This window comes from Mugil cephalus, chromosome 4, assembly GCF_022458985.1.
Source record: "Mugil cephalus isolate CIBA_MC_2020 chromosome 4, CIBA_Mcephalus_1.1, whole genome shotgun sequence".
In the NCBI taxonomy this organism is placed as follows: domain Eukaryota; kingdom Metazoa; phylum Chordata; class Actinopteri; order Mugiliformes; family Mugilidae; genus Mugil; species Mugil cephalus.
In genome coordinates this window covers 17,557,830-17,575,768 of record NC_061773.1, presented here as the reverse complement: position 1 = coordinate 17,575,768, position 17,939 = coordinate 17,557,830, and the positions used below count along the sequence as shown (strand labels likewise).

The following is a 17,939-nucleotide window of genomic DNA, read 5'->3' as shown; positions in this document are numbered from 1 at the left end:
CCTTTTAAACTGGATACCCAGTCACTTTTCCTCTAATCACTGCCCCGCATACAGGAAGCTCAAAAACAACATGGGAAATAAATAACAGCAACCCCTACAGGCAGGGAGGGAGAACAGCACCATGCAGGTAGACAACACACCTCATGTGACTCCCAGTCATAACGGATGCATATGCATTTGTGACATTTTTGTTACTAACAAAACCAAGCCTCTCTTCTTGAAATGCAGATGTGCACCTCGAATTTCAGTCTTAACCAAGCTGAAATTTTATTTGCTGAATTTTAATCTGCATACCAAACCCATGTCGAGGCATAGATGGATAGATCGATAGAAATTTCACAGTTGCAGCAGCAATGTACAGCCACTTGACACCAAACATGCTATATAGCAGGAATACACAATATACTATATACACAATATTGACAAGAATTATAAATTAAAGTGAATTGTACAGATGAGTATTAAGGACACCCATGAGAAAAAAAATTCTCGAAATTTCGAGAAATAAAGTTGAAATTTAGAGAAAATGGTCGAAAGTATAAAGCAGACCTTTAAACCGGCAGTACTATATGCGTATTGTACCGCCGATACTCCACGGAAGAGCGTTGGGGCTTAATTAACAATTAGTATTAAGAATTTTGACTTTTTTTCTGAAAGTGCATGATAAAAAAACATTATTTTTATCATTATTATGTGTCATTATTAAAACTTTGTGTTTTGGCGAAGCAGCACTTCTAGTACAGTACTTCTGACCCTTGTGGGATAAAAACGGACACATTAACATACTCCTTGTCCCCTATAAGGCGAGTTGTTCTTCAGTATTTAAATAAAAACTCAAAGACAGGCAAGACAAACTACCCTACTTTTTATCCTGTCTTGTTTTTTTTTCTTTTGTTCCTACTCTCTTCACCTAATCGGTTTCTGGCATTTTCCCTGTCTTTCTCCCCTTCTCCTCTGTGCCAGCCTGCTTCAGAAAATCTGTTTATCAGTTTGAGAAATGGGAGCAAAGATAGAGGACGCAGCGACACGTGGGTTTTAGTCACAAAAGTAGCCACTGCTGTAGCCGCTCTGCTGTTGCCTCATCCTCAGCTCTTTAACAAAGTATTGTCTCCGTGACCCTCTCCAGATTCAATCTGACAAATATGAAGTGCAGATATCTGTATTAGATTCACTTCTCGTTGGCCACAGCGGCTAATAACAGCTGATATTCTCCCAACAGGGAGACGTCTCTGCTCACAAGTAAAACAACCAGTACTGTTAAGCATACACATACTAGTCCAGGACTTTGTAAATATTTCATCCGTCAAAAGATGAATAATGCCAACTCAGTCAGTAGCAATAGATATTTGTATATAATTGGAGACACACACAGACGAGACACAACATTTTTGTCTGTAAAGAGCAACGCAGAGTCAGGGTTATGATGCCACAATGTGGGTTATTGAATCAAAACAGAAAGTTTGACTTTTAACAAAAGAGGAGAGAAAAAAAGATGTAAGATTCAAGTGGAGTTTATTGTCAAGTCCACAATACGTTAAAAGAAAGAGGCGTCTTAGTTCCCTTGTGCTACGACTACACTGATGAGACACACACAATTTAACTTCTATAACTGCAACCACTGCTGCACTACTCTATATACTACACTATTACGACACAGAAAACAAAACTATTTTCTAAACAGCAGCTATGCAAACTCCTGCGAGTGTAACTTCCAACTATTCAGTGAATGTGCTGTGAAGGTTTTCAGTCATGATTGATGCAAAAGCGTTGAAGAAAGGCAACTGGACATGTAGAGACATGTTGAAGGCAGTAGCTTCTTCAGTTGTAAAGGACTAGTGGGGAGTTGGTGACGATGGGGAGATGTGTCTATTTAAAGCCCAACCCCTACTACAGTGAATGTTCACAGTTTTTGATATATAGTACTACTGCCCACTGCACGTAAAAGCTATTATTATTGATATCTGATTGAATTGAGATTTATATAGGAAAGTGTGCATAAATTCATACAAACATTATAGATACATCAGAAATAGAGCAACAATTAAATGTAAATGGAACAACGTCAAGGGGGTCGTAGTGGCAGAAATGGTTAAAAATGAAGGCAATGTCCATTTGATGCTTGGTGTCGATCCATTAGGAAACGACGAAAGTCGCTAAAAGTCAGATGGTTGTTCCACGTTGGCGGTGCAGCGATGCCCTTTTCCCCCAGCTTTTTTTTTTTTTTTTTTTTTTACCAGGTCAATGTTTCAATGTGTAATTTAAAAGAAAGCTCCCAATCTAAAATGAAACCCAAGTATTTGCAATTAGTAACAGTCTCGATTGGGACACCTTGAGTAGTTTTAACAGTGGATATATTTCCGTTCAAATAAGGAGCCTTTGAGGAAACCATGATTTTAGATTTGTTGGCGTTTAAAACCAATTTGAGACTTTACAGATGGGCCCGGACAACATTAAAATCAGACTGTAACTGCTCCCAGTAAATGACAGCGTCGTCAGCATAGAAACGATGAGGCAACAGTAGACGTATTGACACAAAGACGGTCTATATAGATAGAGAAAAAATAAAATGACTGCTGTAAAAAAAAAAAAAAAAGGGGGAACGGAGAGGGCGCTGAGTTCATTTAAGACGAAGGGCAATGACATGAAAGAGAAGAGAGCAGATAAGAGAGAATGTGAAGGAGAGAAAAGCCCTCCGCTGATGTCAGGGGAAAAAGAGAGGAGTCATTGCGTACTTCGCTACTTTACGCACTCAGGGTCATTTCCAGGTTGTTCTCCGGTATCAGGTTCACGTTAAGTTCAGATAACACCAGCCACAAGGAGATTAGAAAGCTGTCGTGATGCGCGGCTTCATTCTTAATCTTAATCTGCAGCTTTGTCTTTTCTCACCGCTTGCTTTGCCGGAGTTTTAGTGCAGAGAGAAGAATACCATTAACTGGGACGAGACGGGAAGATTTGTTTTATGTCTCCTGGACCATTCTGGCAATGTAGACCCTCAGTTCACGTGCCAGGGTCACATCTGATTAACACTTAGAAATCAGTGATGGATTAATTTAGTAGCATGGCATGCTGTGTACTATATTTATATGCTACATTATATTATTAATTTTTATAGGGTAAATTCCTTAAAAAAAAACTAAGATCCACAATGAACTTTTATCCTATTAGGTATATTTTTTTTGGTTTTGTCACACTACACAACCACATCCTTGCCACTTTTTTTTCCATCCTAAAATAAATGATTTTATGGCATTTCAAGAGCCATGAGGAACATCTGTAACCGTATCACATTTCATTTTTCCCCATCAATTCATATATTAAAAATATAGTGCTGTACCGTATAAATACGGATTTATTTAGAAGTAAAAATACAAGAAGGGATGTGAGGGGGAAATGAGTTGAAGTTGAGTCGAAAGAGTAGGACTGAAGAGGAGTGGACGTGAGCCGATTAGTGTGAAGTCGTGGGTGAGTGCAGGAGAAACTGAAATAATGTAAGCCAATTTAGTTCTTATACGCGGTGGCCGAGAGAGCTCAACGCACTGCGACGAAAAGAAAGTGCAGTTGGAAGACAGCAAATAGACGAAACACGGGCGAAGTGAGAAAGTGTCTTCATCATTTTGACGGCACGTGTGCAGCAAATGCTCACACACAACAACGGCAACAACACAGGAACCTGCTGAAAGAAGTGCATAGATATTTCAAGGAGTCTCCAAAAAGCCATGAACCTGGCAGGGACGATTATTTATATGTTATTATTCATAGGTTATGGAAATTAATTAATTAATTTATTTTTTTTGGTTTAGTTTTGTCTTTAAGATCCTTATTGTATAATTCCCAATGAGCCCTTTGTTTACTGTTAGCTCACCAATTCTAATAAGCTGACGAAAAGCTAGATCTATTTGCAGATTGACTGCACTAATAATATGCAAACATTTGTAAACGTGTTTTCTGGTTTTCAAGTATTTGCTGACACTGAAGACAACATTTTCTGTATTTGCATGCATTTTTTTAGGTTTCAGTGTTTGTTCTGTGGCGCATCGAGTTGATAGTATTTAATTTTGACTTCTGTCTGATTGACTTCATTTCCCAGAGTGAAATTCTTCCACCCGGCAGACATGTTTAGTCACGTGACTTTGGCAGCGTTGATGCTAGCCAATGAAGAGGAAGATGATGCTTTGATGCTGCAGGGACATGGTTTTGGTTTACGGCAGACCGAAAATAAACAACTATATAAGATTGTCCTTGGCCCAATACCAGTCCGATTTTAGAAATGCCTGGAGCCGCCCTGATACCGATCTCCCATGACTGACTGGGACATCCCTATGTTTTACTCATGTGAATGAACTGCACTTGTAGACAGAGAGTTTTTCTCTGAGGTTAATCTGTGGGATCAGTATCATGAATGGGGTAAAAAGTCGCTCAGTGGTGACTGGATAATTTGAGCCATGTTTGTTGTCACTTCTTCATGTGTGAAATTCTGTTTCCTCTGGTCCCACTGTGCTACAAATACACTGACAAGACACAATAACAAGTACAACTGCAGCTACTGCTGGACTACTCTATCTACTACACTACAATGTATTAAGAAAGATTTTCTAAATGAAAGATATACAAAAAAAGAGAAGGAAGATGGAAGGAACTCAGCTTTTGAAATAAATACATAAATTGTGCGGAAGCTTGCAACTCAGTAACGGTAAAGGGCAAATCACATGTAAATTGTTGTATTTAAGTTTAGCAATTTTCCTAGATGCTGAGGAACATGCAAGAAATGCAAAAACAGTTCAAATGCAGTCATAAGAGAAGAATACATTATAATGTAAGTTAAAAACAAAACAATCATATGCTAGAAAAATAAGCTGACAAACAAAACAACAGGAATTAATATGAATTATTCCTAGATCAATAAAACTAAGAAATAATAATTAAAATAAGCAATTACAAACAGTGATGTCGGAAGAGTCTTACTTCCACTATTAAACACAGCCCTGAGTTCTACTGTTGTTTTTCTTTGATTTCATTTCTACTAACGTTTCCTGATCACCATCAATCAGGATTTGTTTCCGACCACATTTCTTCCTGGAAGACGACGGTTCCCCACTATCCTTCCAGTTTCTAATAATGAGTTGGACGGTTCTTAACCCAGTTTTAGTAGTTTCTTCGATCTCCTTGGATGGTTGCTCCGCTTGATGCATGCCAGTGATTTGATTCTTCTCAAACAGACATCTTTTCCACAACCACAGGATGTGTCCTTTGACATGGTTGTTTAAGAAGCTACTCATTGCATCACTTGCGGTTAAATAACCAGTTGCCAGCTGAAACATAATCATCCACGCAGCAATTATCCAAGAGGAGGATCGTACCTGTTTGCTAAGTTAAATCTAGGCGGTGACTTTTTTTTTTTGTTTTGGGCCAGCTTCTCCTATTGGTTGTCGCTTCAATTGTCGATATTTTTTCACATTGGTACCCTCCCAACTTCACTACAACTTCAGTGAATTTCATTCCATACTCTCCGGTTGCCACATCTCTGCAAGTCTCTTCAAGTACGAACACCCATTAAGTTTGACTTGTATTATTCTCACCAGGTAAAAGCAAGCTCTTCAATAAGTAGGACAAAACACAATGAGGCCCTCAGTTAGTCTGCATATTACAACATTGACTGTGATAAGCTTTAAGTGTCCACCTTAAGAACAGCTGTGCAGTAATCTATAGTAATGAAATGACAAAATGAAACGAATTTGGGGCTCCTGGTGTCAGTGAAGACGTGTTGTGCTGTATACTACTGACACTTCAGGAAATTATCGTTCCCTTAATGCACCACATGCACCGCTGGTAATAGGAAAGACGGCGGAAAAGATGCTGTTACTATAGCTACGGTGTGTCATGTATGATTTAATCCATAAACCACAATCTATAAATGTCACTGCAGTGTTCAGAGTATTGCACCATGCAGTTCCTGCAAAGTGCCCACGCTACAACTTGTGCATTTGATAATGCATTATGTATAATAATGATTTTTTTTTTTTTACAGCACAAACATTATACTTTTTCTGTGACTTTCCAATTTGTGAATACATTATTCTAAATGAACTGGTAGCAAAGCTAACATCAAGAAAACTTATTATGTTTTATTCAGTACCCCAGTGAATAAATTGCTATCATAAAAAAAAACTAATATATACATCTGTGCGGGGCCTTTTTAAAAGATTCAAAGTGCTGGGGAAAAAAAAATCAAATAGTCTCCAGAGATACCTGGACCGGCTGGAGAAGCTGAGCGTCCCTCAGCAGTGACAACTGAGAAAAACATCACAGTTTTCAGACTACTGCTGAAAAGATGAAAAGAAAAACTTGCTGTAGGCAAATACAACCGTAGCTACAAGAATTTATCTAGAATACACATCATTATTGACATACATACAGAATGAGCATTGTTTTTGCTACAGTGGTTCTGATGTTCAGATTGCAGCAGATGATCGTTCTGCAAAATATCCTAAATATATGCATGAAGACTGTACAAATAGCTATAAAAGTGTCTTATCTCGACTGAAAGCAGCTTGTGCGGTGTTTAGGAGACAGTCCTGACAGCCTGGTGGATGAAGCTGTTCAACAGTCTGGTTGAGCTGTCCCGGAAGGTCCAGTACCTTTTCCCCGATGGCTGGAGGCTGAAGAGGGGATGTAAGGGGTCGGAACGGTCACCGGCAATGCTGACGGGTCTGCAAGTGAGGTGGATGTGGAAACTGTCCGTGAGGGAGGGCAGAGGGGCACCGATGATCTCGGCTCTCGGTGGCTGTGTTCACTATTTGTGCAGTGTCTTTCGAGTGTTTCAGCAGGAGGCAGTGGAGCCTCTGTACCACACAATGATGCAGCCAGTGACGACACTCTGAATGGTGCCCTGGTGGAACGAGCATATGCTGTGGGGTGGGACTTGAGTTCTTCGCATATTGCATAAAAAGTAGATGCGTTTTTGAGCCCTCTTGGCCATTGATGTTGTGTTGATAGTCCAGGAAAGGTCTTCTGAGATGTGCACCTCCAGGAACTCCACAGGAGCACCTCTGATGGTCAGCAGGGGACGCTGGGGTGTGACCTCTACTGAAGCCAACAAGAATCTCTTTAGATTTCTTTGCATTGAGGATGAGATTGTTGTCTTTATACCACTGCACCAGTAGGCTCACCTCCGCTCTGTAGTTAGCTTTATCGTTGTTGGTGATGAGGCCCAACACAGTTTTGTCGTTTGCAAACTTGACGACATGGTTGGTGCTGTAGCTTGGAACACAGTCCAAGTGGGTGAGCAGGGTGAAGAGCACCCTCTACGTTTCTGCCCCTACTATAAACTTGTCCTATCACATAATGCTTTTCCTACATGAGGCAAGTATGCACATAAACATGGATTTATGGATTTATTCCAACCAGAGTGAAACGATATAATGTTATTTCTGTTGGAACAGATCATCAGAGATCTACACCTTCTGCTTCAATCTGGTTAAAAAAAAGTCCCTTCCAGCCTCCTCTGATTGAGGAGGTTATATGAGGTTGTATGATATTCCGCTGATAATTAGCGAAGTTTTCCGGTCAGTATCTGTCTGGGATGTGCGTATTTCTTTGTCCGTTCCTGCTTCAGATCCCAGGCTAGTTGTTGTTATCCAGACACCCATGCTCGCTGTAGTCCCATCCACTTTGAATTGATCACATCAATGCCCGTGAACAAAGCTGGGGATGACTAATCACATTTCATCGTCTGTTAGAGAATGGTCCTCTGTGACTTTCTCTGTGAAAGGGAGATGATTATGCCACAAATATGCAAATATGTCATTTAGTCAGCACTTTCATGGGCCCACTGTAAACCAGGAAACACCCAGATTTTTCATTCAGTTCTTCTGTTTTGATTCACCCTGTCAGTCGTGGCGACTTTCAATCTGAGACGCGTTTCACAATCTTGTGGCGGTTGTACACTGATCCCTTGTGCCTCTGAAACAGTTGAGACTCATCAGATTCATGAACATTTGCCTTCCGAGGGTGCCCTGTGGTGTCTGGCATCAAAATGTTATTAGTTGGGGCCCTATGGGTTTTGTGGGTTGAGGGGAGGGGCCTCTGTGGATCAGTCTTGTTCCAGTGCATCATACAAATACGTGATCAGTTTGGGATCTAGTGAATTTGGAGACCAGGTCAACAACTGTTCTCTGAGTTGTTCTTAACCCATTTTTGTGTCATTTTTAGTGTCATTGCTATGAGGCCAGGTTCAAAAGTTACCCAGGAGAACATTATTGTATTGTATGTTATTTTATCTACTGTCAGTGGTTTTAATGTTGTGGCTGATTAGCATATGTGTGTCTTATTAATTGTCTTCTGTTATTTCTCATTCTTTTCTTTGCTCACACTCAAGTGACATTAATGAGGATGATCAGTGAGTTGGATCATTGTTATACGAGATTATTAAGAGCCAGGCGTGACCACTACTCTCCCACTAATGGAGAAGGTCTTCTCCTGTTAGTGGTCGTAATGTTATGCCTGATCGGTGTATATTATAACTTTCTCAACCTCCCCTGCACAAGTGCACAAATCCCCAGATTGTAGTTAAGCCTGCAGTGGCTGACTTGATGCTTCGGAGCTGCTAATCACTGATCAGAATTCCTCCCCACACAGAGATCCTGGCGCAGCGCCGGTGGAGAAGAAGAAGAAGGGGAAGAGGAGAAAACAGGAGCCGGCTGTCCAGGAGGGGGTGGAGAGTGACGACGCTACCTCAATGTCAGCCCTCAACATGGGCGGGGAGGACAGCCAGGATCCCTTGGATAACGCAGTGAGTGCACAGTGAGACTAGATGGAGCCCAGACACAGCGGGTGACACAGCTGGACTGTATGATAGTAAATAGATGATATGGTGCATAGGTGTCAGTTTCAGCCTGAGAGACAAAAGGTAGAAAGGTTTGCTGTTATAATGCAGGCGTAAAATAGAAACAATACACTTGTCAAAAACATCAAGGCATTTTACTTAACTCGACAACTAGTTTTACATATACAGCAGTAGCCGGCAGTAGTTTGGAATAAGACTGAAAATACAGGATGAATGAACGTGCAGCATAACGTCAGCGTTCTAGTAGCCTTCCATCATATGTACACTTTTTGTATATAAACACAGCCACTCATGCGCAGTTCACATCAAGATTCCCTGGTGCGTTTTCCCCGAACATGACGTAGGGTTAATAACGAACAGCACATTTGATTTGTTTGATTGAAAAAATGGACAAAAACCTCACCTGGGAATAGACCAAAACTTTGCTCTGTTTCTGAGCTGCTCGCAGCCCTGGAGCTTCTACAATGACGCAGTCTGACAGGTCTCCCAGTGACAAAATCAGAATGTGATGGGCAGGTCATCAACGTCATCGTGTAAATTAACACGTCGACGCGGCTTTCACAAAACTGTTCTCATCCCTTTATTGGCTCTCTTTTCATGCATCTTATATCTGTTTTATATATTTTTTATGTTGTTATTTTAATCTATTTCTATAGATCGCAGCTGTCGCTTTATGGGAGCAACGGCAACAAAACATTTTCCTCTAACCCTAACCCTAAGTATTCTGATTCTGTTTTCTTTGGCTGATTGTTTTCCTCTCTCCTTCTTTAGAAGCGGCGCTCGGGGCGACAAGTCAAAAGGAGGAAATACAACGAAGATATGGACTTCAAGGTGGTCGACGACGATGGAGAGACCATCGCTGTCCTCGGAGCTGGTCGCATCTCGGCGCTCAACGCCACCGCTCTGGCGTGGCAGGCCGAGGTAAGCACTCTGAGTGATCCGATCACGAGTATCCAACTACCCGTTTTCACGTCTGGCCCTAAAATGACAGCACCTTAACCTTCAGTTATACCGCTGCCTCTGATTCTGGCTGTCACTGAAAAAGACGGCTCTGTCTTTTTTTTTCTGAAAGAATGAACGAGTGGGTGATCCAAGTGGGAGAGCCAAGTTCTTAACAAGGCCACAGACTCCCACACAGTTCTTCCTCTTTCCTCTCAAATTTCAGTGCTTCTTTTCTCTTGCCACTCTATCATGGTTTCAAAGCAAATAATAAATAAAATCACATTAAAAAAAACTGAAACTGAATAGTCTAGATTATCCACTGCAGTAGAAAGAAAGTCATTTCTGTGGAGACTTGTCTGTCAAATCTCCACCGAAACGTTTGTTGGCGTGTCGATAAAAACTGTCAGTCTCGATTTGACTTCACCGATTTAGTTTTAGTGTTCGTGTTGCGTCTTCTTGTCCGGAGCAGTTTAAGGCGAACGGCCGTGCAATTAATTTTGCCTTCAGGATGATTATAATTTTCTGCTTTTATTGCAGAACATTGTGCTGCTGTTGAAACGTGTTGCATTGCCGTACTTTAACTAATATTTATTCTACACTCACACAAAAAAGAAGAACAAGCACCTCTCAGCCTGATGCAGTGTCTATGGATTATTGACCTGATTTTGCATAATACACATTCTAAATTATTGGCATTATTTCAAAACCTTTGAGAATCAAGGACTGCGGTGCTCCCTTAAGGCTTTGAATTGGGTGTCGATTTTATGGCACTGCTGCTGCATGAACACAACGTGAACTTATCTTCACCCTCATAGCTAATCTTCAGATTTTCTTTCTCTCTCTCTCTCAGGAACCGCCTGAGGACGAGGCCAACATCATTGAGAAAATTCTATCTGTGAGAACAGTGAAGAAAGAGGTGAAGGAGAGAACCGACGCACACACACACATACGAAACATGAATGAATTCAGTATTTGTTGGATTATAAATCTATCGTCTTATTTTTTTCTTCCGCGCTGTGAAGTGTACTCCCCTACAGATCTCTGCTCTTAATAATCTGGTCTTTCTCTCCGTCCGTAGACTTCGTCATCTGAGGACCAAGTGGACGATACGGAGGAGTTCTATGTCAAGTACAGAAATTTGTAAGTGTCTCTTCATATCTGCTCATAGATATATTGTCATGCAATATGAATGTGGGGTTGCACGACTCTGTGAAGTTCACTCCTCAGCTCCTCATGGGCTACGCACTGTGTGCTTCAGATATGTATAGCCTGTATAAAAACTGCAACTCGGCAATCAATAGCATTTAATAGTACTCCACAGTGAGTCGTCAGATGGGATAGTGTAGACGGGTTAAAAAAAAGAAAAGAAATGCACTATGTCTCTGGAGCCTTTTCCATGTACTGCAGCTAAACATTGAATAACTTCAAATTCACCAGCAATAGCAATGACTCACTCATCTTCTCCGTTCTTATGTCAGGTGATTAGTGACTAATCGACACGACGCTTAAAGCGTCATGACCCAGCAGTGAAGTCGACAAACGGACTAATCGAGTAGTCTGTACAACCGCTGATAAAAACCGACATTTTTGTCGTTAAGTTGTGTCCGCTAAGGGAAGAATTGTTATACCGACCAAATGTATCAAGTGCTACCGAATGCTTCTTTCTTATATGACAGTGCAGACTTTCCTTTGCCTGTTTTGTGCTCATTATGGGAAAGAGAAGCAGGTAGAGTCTGAATCAGCAGTGCACCATGGTTTTCATGTCAGGCCATTGGCTACATTTACTTGGGCAATTTTTCTCCAGCCTGGTTAAAATCATTCTGATCACAGACAAAGTAAATCTTCCTGCTGTGTCTTGTTGAGTGTTTGATGCTGCTGGAAATATAAGAGAACAAGATTTTTTCCTCCAAACTCCACTGACAACTCCCATATCTCTGATGCTTTAACGATCCAAAACCAAAACCATGTTTCTCCTGGCTCAGACCAGTTTTGTAGTGGTTGATTTTCAGAATGACTAAACGCCAACCTGAAAGTCTAAGACAGGCTACTTTTTCAGGTTCGTCTCTGAGCCACAGATGTTCAGAATCCCTTCTTGTGAACCCACAAGTCCTGCGTGTCACTGTCTGCATGTGCAGCCTCAGAGGTGTTAAAAGTCACCCTCGTAAATTTTAAGCAATGCTGTCTTGATTTGAATTTATTAGAGTCGTTCAGTTAATGTGTTTACATTGATTTCTCCTACTGTAAGTTTTTCTTTCCAGCAGTAGTCTGAAGTCAGTGATGTTTGTTGTCGCTCGGCTCCTCCACCCAGTCCAGGTGTCTCTGGAGAATATTTCTTTTTCCCCAGTGCTTTGGGTCTTTTAGAAAGGCACTACACATACATATTAGTTTTTTTTTTTTTTTTTTATTATAGCAATTTAGCCACTGGGGCAATGAATAAAACATAGTTTTCTTGATTTTAGCTTTGCTACCAGTTCATTTAGAATGATGTATTCACAAATTGTAAAGTCATAGAAAAAATGTAGTGTTTGTGCTGTAGAAATCATTACTATACATAATGCATTATCAAATGCACAAGTTGTTGCGTGGGCAGTTTGCAGGAACTGCACACTGCAATACTCTGAACACTGCAGTGACATTTATAGATCGTGGTTTATGCATTAAATCATACATGTCACACCGTAACCATGGTGACAGCATCTGTTCTGCCTTAAGATTCATTCACATGGCGCAAACACGGCTCCCCAAACGTTTGCCACAAGCACACACTGTCCATGACTTTTGGTTACTACCACCAAGTTCACCATGGTAATAGCAGGCTTGGATCAGATGAATGAGATGGAAAAAAATAGAAACCTTTGATGGCAAGAAGACGTCTACGTACACGCAACATTTGGGGTGGGAAATATATGAGGGTTACCTAGGCGACCAAACCTGGACTCTCCACTACTGACCAGCTGTCAACTACTGAGATTCTTTTTCAGTTTCCGTTTAGAAAACCTGCCTTATTTACTTGTTTGATAGTTTCTCTTGCTTTTAATTGCTCTCATTTCACAATTATAATTGATTAATTGTTTTATCTGGTTAGTACAAAATTGCGTTTTTTCCTATTGTTTTGTTTTATGGCTTCATTGTCTACTCAACTTCTTGTTTTTAACTGATACAATTCTTCTCTTATGACATTTTCTTCACCATTAAAGTTTTCTTATTATGCAAAATTCCCTTTATAAAGGTTTTCCAACAGTAATATGTGTATGAGGCCCCAGAAGTGTAAAAAATCTGTCACTTCCCTCGCTTGCTCCAATTTTTAGTGAATGTGTGCTCAAACAGGCATATTTGAGATTTTTCCCCTCTTGACGTCACACGGGGAAATAACCACTCCCACCAGTAGTGGATACTGCCTCTGACCCACCCCCTGTTAGATGACCCCGCCCTAAAAAAATATTACCTAATGAGCGCCATTTTTTTCTCCTCGCAAACCCTCGCAAATACACATGGCAAAGGTACTAGCAAAGCACAGCCGTTGCTCTGTTGTTGGCTGCATCAACGCACTGTAACAGTTAGCTTTATAGTAAGTGGAAACTAGCGTTAGCCACATGGTAGCAACTGTAACAATACATACGAACTAACTAAGTCACACATTCTTAACTAACCATTCAGAAACGTCTGAACTTCTTCAGGAACCTCCTCTCTCTTCCCATCCTCTCTCTAAGAGGGGCGTGGAGTAGGCGTGTACAAACGCAGCTCATTAGCATTTAAAGGTACAGACACAGAAGCAGCCTGTTCTCATTAGAGCTTACTAGAGACACTTTTTGACTGGCTGAAATTCCGAACCAAGGCTGAAATTGGGGTGATACACTTTGAAAACAGTGATGTTGGCCCTCTGACACTTATATGAAATTTTTGAAAAAATGTATAATATGGGACCTTTAAAAAAATGTGGTTTATTAGCGTGCTTTATGGGCTTATTACAATAATAATAATCCACAGCTTCCACTGGTCTTTTTCATTATTGAGTGTTGAACTTTAACAGAGTATTTTATTCATGTATTTATTTGCATGTTAAAAGCCGCTTTCCTTCTTTTGCTATTTCATTTCAGTTCCTACCTGCACTGCAAATGGGCCACTCTGGAAGAACTAGAGAAAGATCCCAGAATCCACCAGAAGATTAAACGCTTCAGGACCAAACAGGCCCAGATGAAACACCTGTTCACTGAGGTAACTGTCACCATCATCTACTGTTTGCTGTCCTCGTGTACTGCACAGGACCGGAAAGAAAGCGCTAATGTTAATCTCCTCGTCGTGCTGGACAGATGCATGTGTTATTGCCTCGCTATGCCATTACAAAAGCCGTGTCACCCATTAGAGAGTGATTAGGAAAATGTAAATGTGATGACTTTATGTGTATAATGAATGAGCCACGCTGCCTGGTAATTCAAAACACATTCATCCAGTGGTGCTGCAGCGCCTTTGAAGGTGCTTTAAAGGTCATCGGGTTAACTCCGACATGCTGTAACCAGGCAACACTTTGACACAGAAGCATAATTTGGCCTTTATGGCATAATTTAATCTTCATTGTGGCCGACCTCGTCAGACTTCACTTTTGGCCTCTATTGAAGGTTTTCTGAAAAATTGCTGCGGGCTCAGGGGTGGTAAACATGTGGTACTATTCCTTTTGTCTCTTGAAGATGTGGTTTTGATATTGCAATAACTTAGTCAGTTGTTGCTCCAACAGAGGATAGGGTTGTTAAACTATTGTCTAGGTGCCATACTTACAGAGAAGAAAGAAATGACAGCAAAACTCCTGATAAGAAGCAGTAATAATTTTGAATAACTATGTGTTCTCTACTTTCTTATGTATTTTCATGGTAATTTTTAACTGTAGCGATCCCTCACCTGATTAATAATCAAAACCTCGTCAACTCCTGCTTCCTTCCCCTCTGCCTTTGTCACTTTTTCTAGCCCGACGAGGACTTGTTCAACCCAGACTACGTAGAGGTGGACAGAGTGCTGGAGGTGGCTGTTACCACAGATACTGAGACTGGAGAGGTAGATAAGACCGAAACGGCAGTGCTTGAAAGCATTTATTACTGAATGTCCTCAGCTTTGGTGCAGGCTCGGTCTCCTCTGGAGGACACACCGTGTGTTTCTGTGCGTCGTTGCAGGAGGTGACCCATTACCTCGTCAAGTGGTGCAGTTTGTCGTATGAGGAGGCGACGTGGGAGCTACAGGAGGACCTGGACCCAGAGAAGATCAAAGAGTTTGAGGAGATCCAGAAACTGCCGCCAGACCTCCGACACATGGTGAGTGAACTACACAACAGAGGGTGATGAGAAGATGGAGATGATGGAGAAGACGGTGCAGTTTGATGGAGTGCTTTGACGCAGGGGAGTGAATGTGAGACAAACAAGGTTTGGAGAAGAGATATTGGAAAGGTTGGAAAAGAACATAGCACAAGGAACCTTTGAAACATTTGAAAATGCTTAAAATGAAACCAAGAAATAATTTAACATTTAACTGCGTTCGTAGATCTAACTTGTTACTGTTACCCTTCACTTTTTATCTTTATGTAGTCTTACCACGTTTGTGTCTTTGAGCTCAGTGATCGCTTTAACAAGGGGTACCTGGCCAAGAGTGACAGCAGCGCAGTTTCAACAAGAATTAACATGAATACATAACTCAAAATCACAGGGTTGCATAACGTGGAAATACTCAGGTAGAACACAGTCAAACAGGACTCAACAGATTTCCCCATCTTTTTAAACTCGCTCGGTTTGAGATTAGACTGTGGGTTGTTTCGTGCAGCAGGAGCAGAAAACCTAAAAGCCGTCTTTCCCAATTCAGTTCGCACCTTAGGAACCACAATTTGCACAATGTCCTTGGAACGGAGACTGTATTTTCTCCATTTCAGGCTTAAAAGAGAAGATAAATATGTAGGAATCATGCAAAGAATGGAATTGTGAATAAAAACCAGTGACTCGGGTTCATAAAGCAGACCAGTTCGTTTTTGAATATAGGACACAACAGCGAGTAAGAGATTCAGAGTTTGTGTTGAGTCTGTGAGGCCCATGATACACACCATCCAGCATATGAAGACAACACAACTCACCTCAATCAAATCTAGTAAAAAGGTGGACGTCACCAGTTTCCATTCTACATTAAAAAGACTAATAATAACAAGACCTGTTTCTGTAAATTTCATTATTGAGTCTGACATCATGTTGGCCAGTATTGATTTTTTTTCTTCATTTTTTTATTCACTGGCTGGCTCTGGTTCGGGATGTGACGGTGAGATTCTTAAAAGCATCAACAGACTCCGATGAGCTTTTTTTCCTTTTTCTTTTCGAGCTGAGATTTTCTGAAAAGATATGAAGTACAGCGAGAAAACACATTTGCATTTTGTGCTTATGTGGGCTCAAAGATCATAGAAATGGGGGCAAACCATACATCACGGTTATGACTTTATGTTTCATCGCCAATCCTTTCTGCAGAACAGCCCCCACCTCTACAACCACACTCCTTCAGAGTCACCATCCCAGACTCGCTTTTAATCTCAGGTCCTCCTAATAAGTGGAAACACGTGCTGTGTGGCTTTCTTTCTCCTCAAGCTTCTGCTCCAACAGTTTTTTTTTTTTTGTGCTTGTTTTTAAACATAAAATGGAAATTTTCAGTCACTACCAAACTGATGTGAGACATCCTCTGTTCTAAAAACCTGCATCTTCTCCACATCTGTGCTTCACCGTGCAGTGTAGTAGTAAAACTCCAACTCCTAACTCTGGATATACATGTATTTTGCAGGATTGTGAATAGAAATGGGCTGCCTAAATACCAGCTATTATCTGCAGTCTTTTCTTCTCACGCATACAAGAGTACATTATAGCACCTTTTCAAATCTAGTATTATCACTTATTATGGCGTGGCAGCGTTAATCTGTTGCACAACTTGAGTTCATATTTGTCCATAACACATCCAAAATCACCTTAACTTACCTATAAATATAAAAATTTCACAAGTGATTGGATAAAATATTCTTAAAGGTTTCAGTTCATATTGAATAGGTTTTAGGTAGTCCCGCTTTAATTTAATAATTGAACTGAAGCAGCGTCACATTTTGTTTGGTGAGCATTAAACTACAGAACAATATATTTATGTTTTGTATGTCTGTGTTTATCACAGGAACGTCCTCCTCCAGACAAATGGCAGAAGTTGGAGCAGTCCAGAGATTACCGCAACGGAAACCAGCTCAGAGAATACCAGTTAGAGGGAATGAACTGGCTCCTGTTCAACTGGTACAACAGGTGAGAGAAGACAAAAAAGACTGGAACAATAAGGAATAATTTCACTGATTGGGGTTTAGAGGTATAATTATTCTTTAAAGAAAAAAATTCAAACGTTGCCGTACTTCCCTGACGCAATGAGACGAAGAGAGTGAGAGAGCAGTGGTGGTCGATCAGCCTCAATGGCTTGAATGAAGAGAGGGAGCGGCGTTAGCAAGAACAAAACAGTGGTAACATTCCGGAGCAAAACCCCACGTCAATCATCAGACTTTCTGTCATTGAACTAGAGCTACACGCCCTCTGCCCAAAAGTTTGCAGCACAGAAATGTCCAGAAAACAGGAAAAAAAATGAAAATTCTGCTAATAAATAAACTGCCACACTCTTCTAGTGGGTCATAAGTGACATAAGGAGAGTCGTTATTTTGATGTGAATCTGTATGACACAGGTAACGTGATTAATTTGAGGGAGGATCAACAAAATTTACAGGTCAATGAAAAACATCTCAGCCAGCTGAACAGAACACTACTACTATAATGTATCCATGCTATCCATGCTCTCAGTTACTTCAGTACGGGGTATTATAGTGCGTCCACACATTGTACACAGTTGTATTTTACGCTTCAAGCTGACATCTGCCCGGAGGTCGACACTGACTCTGACAGAGTGGTGGCAAATGTGGACTTTGAAACTGGAAAACCGTAATAGCAGCGACACGGTGTTGCTCGTAACATTGACACTAATTTGCAGGCGTTAAATAGGTCGAAGGTGGAGAAATGGAGATGACTCAGTCAGCACTTGACATTTCTCAAGTGTTCATGTGGACATCAAACACACAAGTGCACACCTACCACAGGTATGAGCACCTTTTATAACTTCATTT

The 17,939-nt window shown here is 40.9% G+C and overlaps 1 protein-coding gene across 3 annotated transcripts in view; it reads left to right on the top strand.

The window, feature by feature from the left end:
• Positions 1-17,939, top strand: part of chd6 (chromodomain helicase DNA binding protein 6) — a 111,411-nt gene that overhangs the window by 53,183 nt on the left and 40,289 nt on the right. For all 3 annotated transcript variants that reach the window (XM_047582317.1, XM_047582318.1, XM_047582316.1), the window contains exons 5-12: positions 8,635-8,788; positions 9,614-9,763; positions 10,635-10,700; positions 10,863-10,924; positions 13,882-13,999; positions 14,744-14,830; positions 14,947-15,084; positions 16,958-17,079. In XM_047582317.1, the coding sequence (XP_047438273.1) occupies positions 8,635-8,788; positions 9,614-9,763; positions 10,635-10,700; positions 10,863-10,924; positions 13,882-13,999; positions 14,744-14,830; positions 14,947-15,084; positions 16,958-17,079 (897 nt within the window). The remainder of the gene's footprint in view (positions 1-8,634; positions 8,789-9,613; positions 9,764-10,634; positions 10,701-10,862; positions 10,925-13,881; positions 14,000-14,743; positions 14,831-14,946; positions 15,085-16,957; positions 17,080-17,939) is intronic.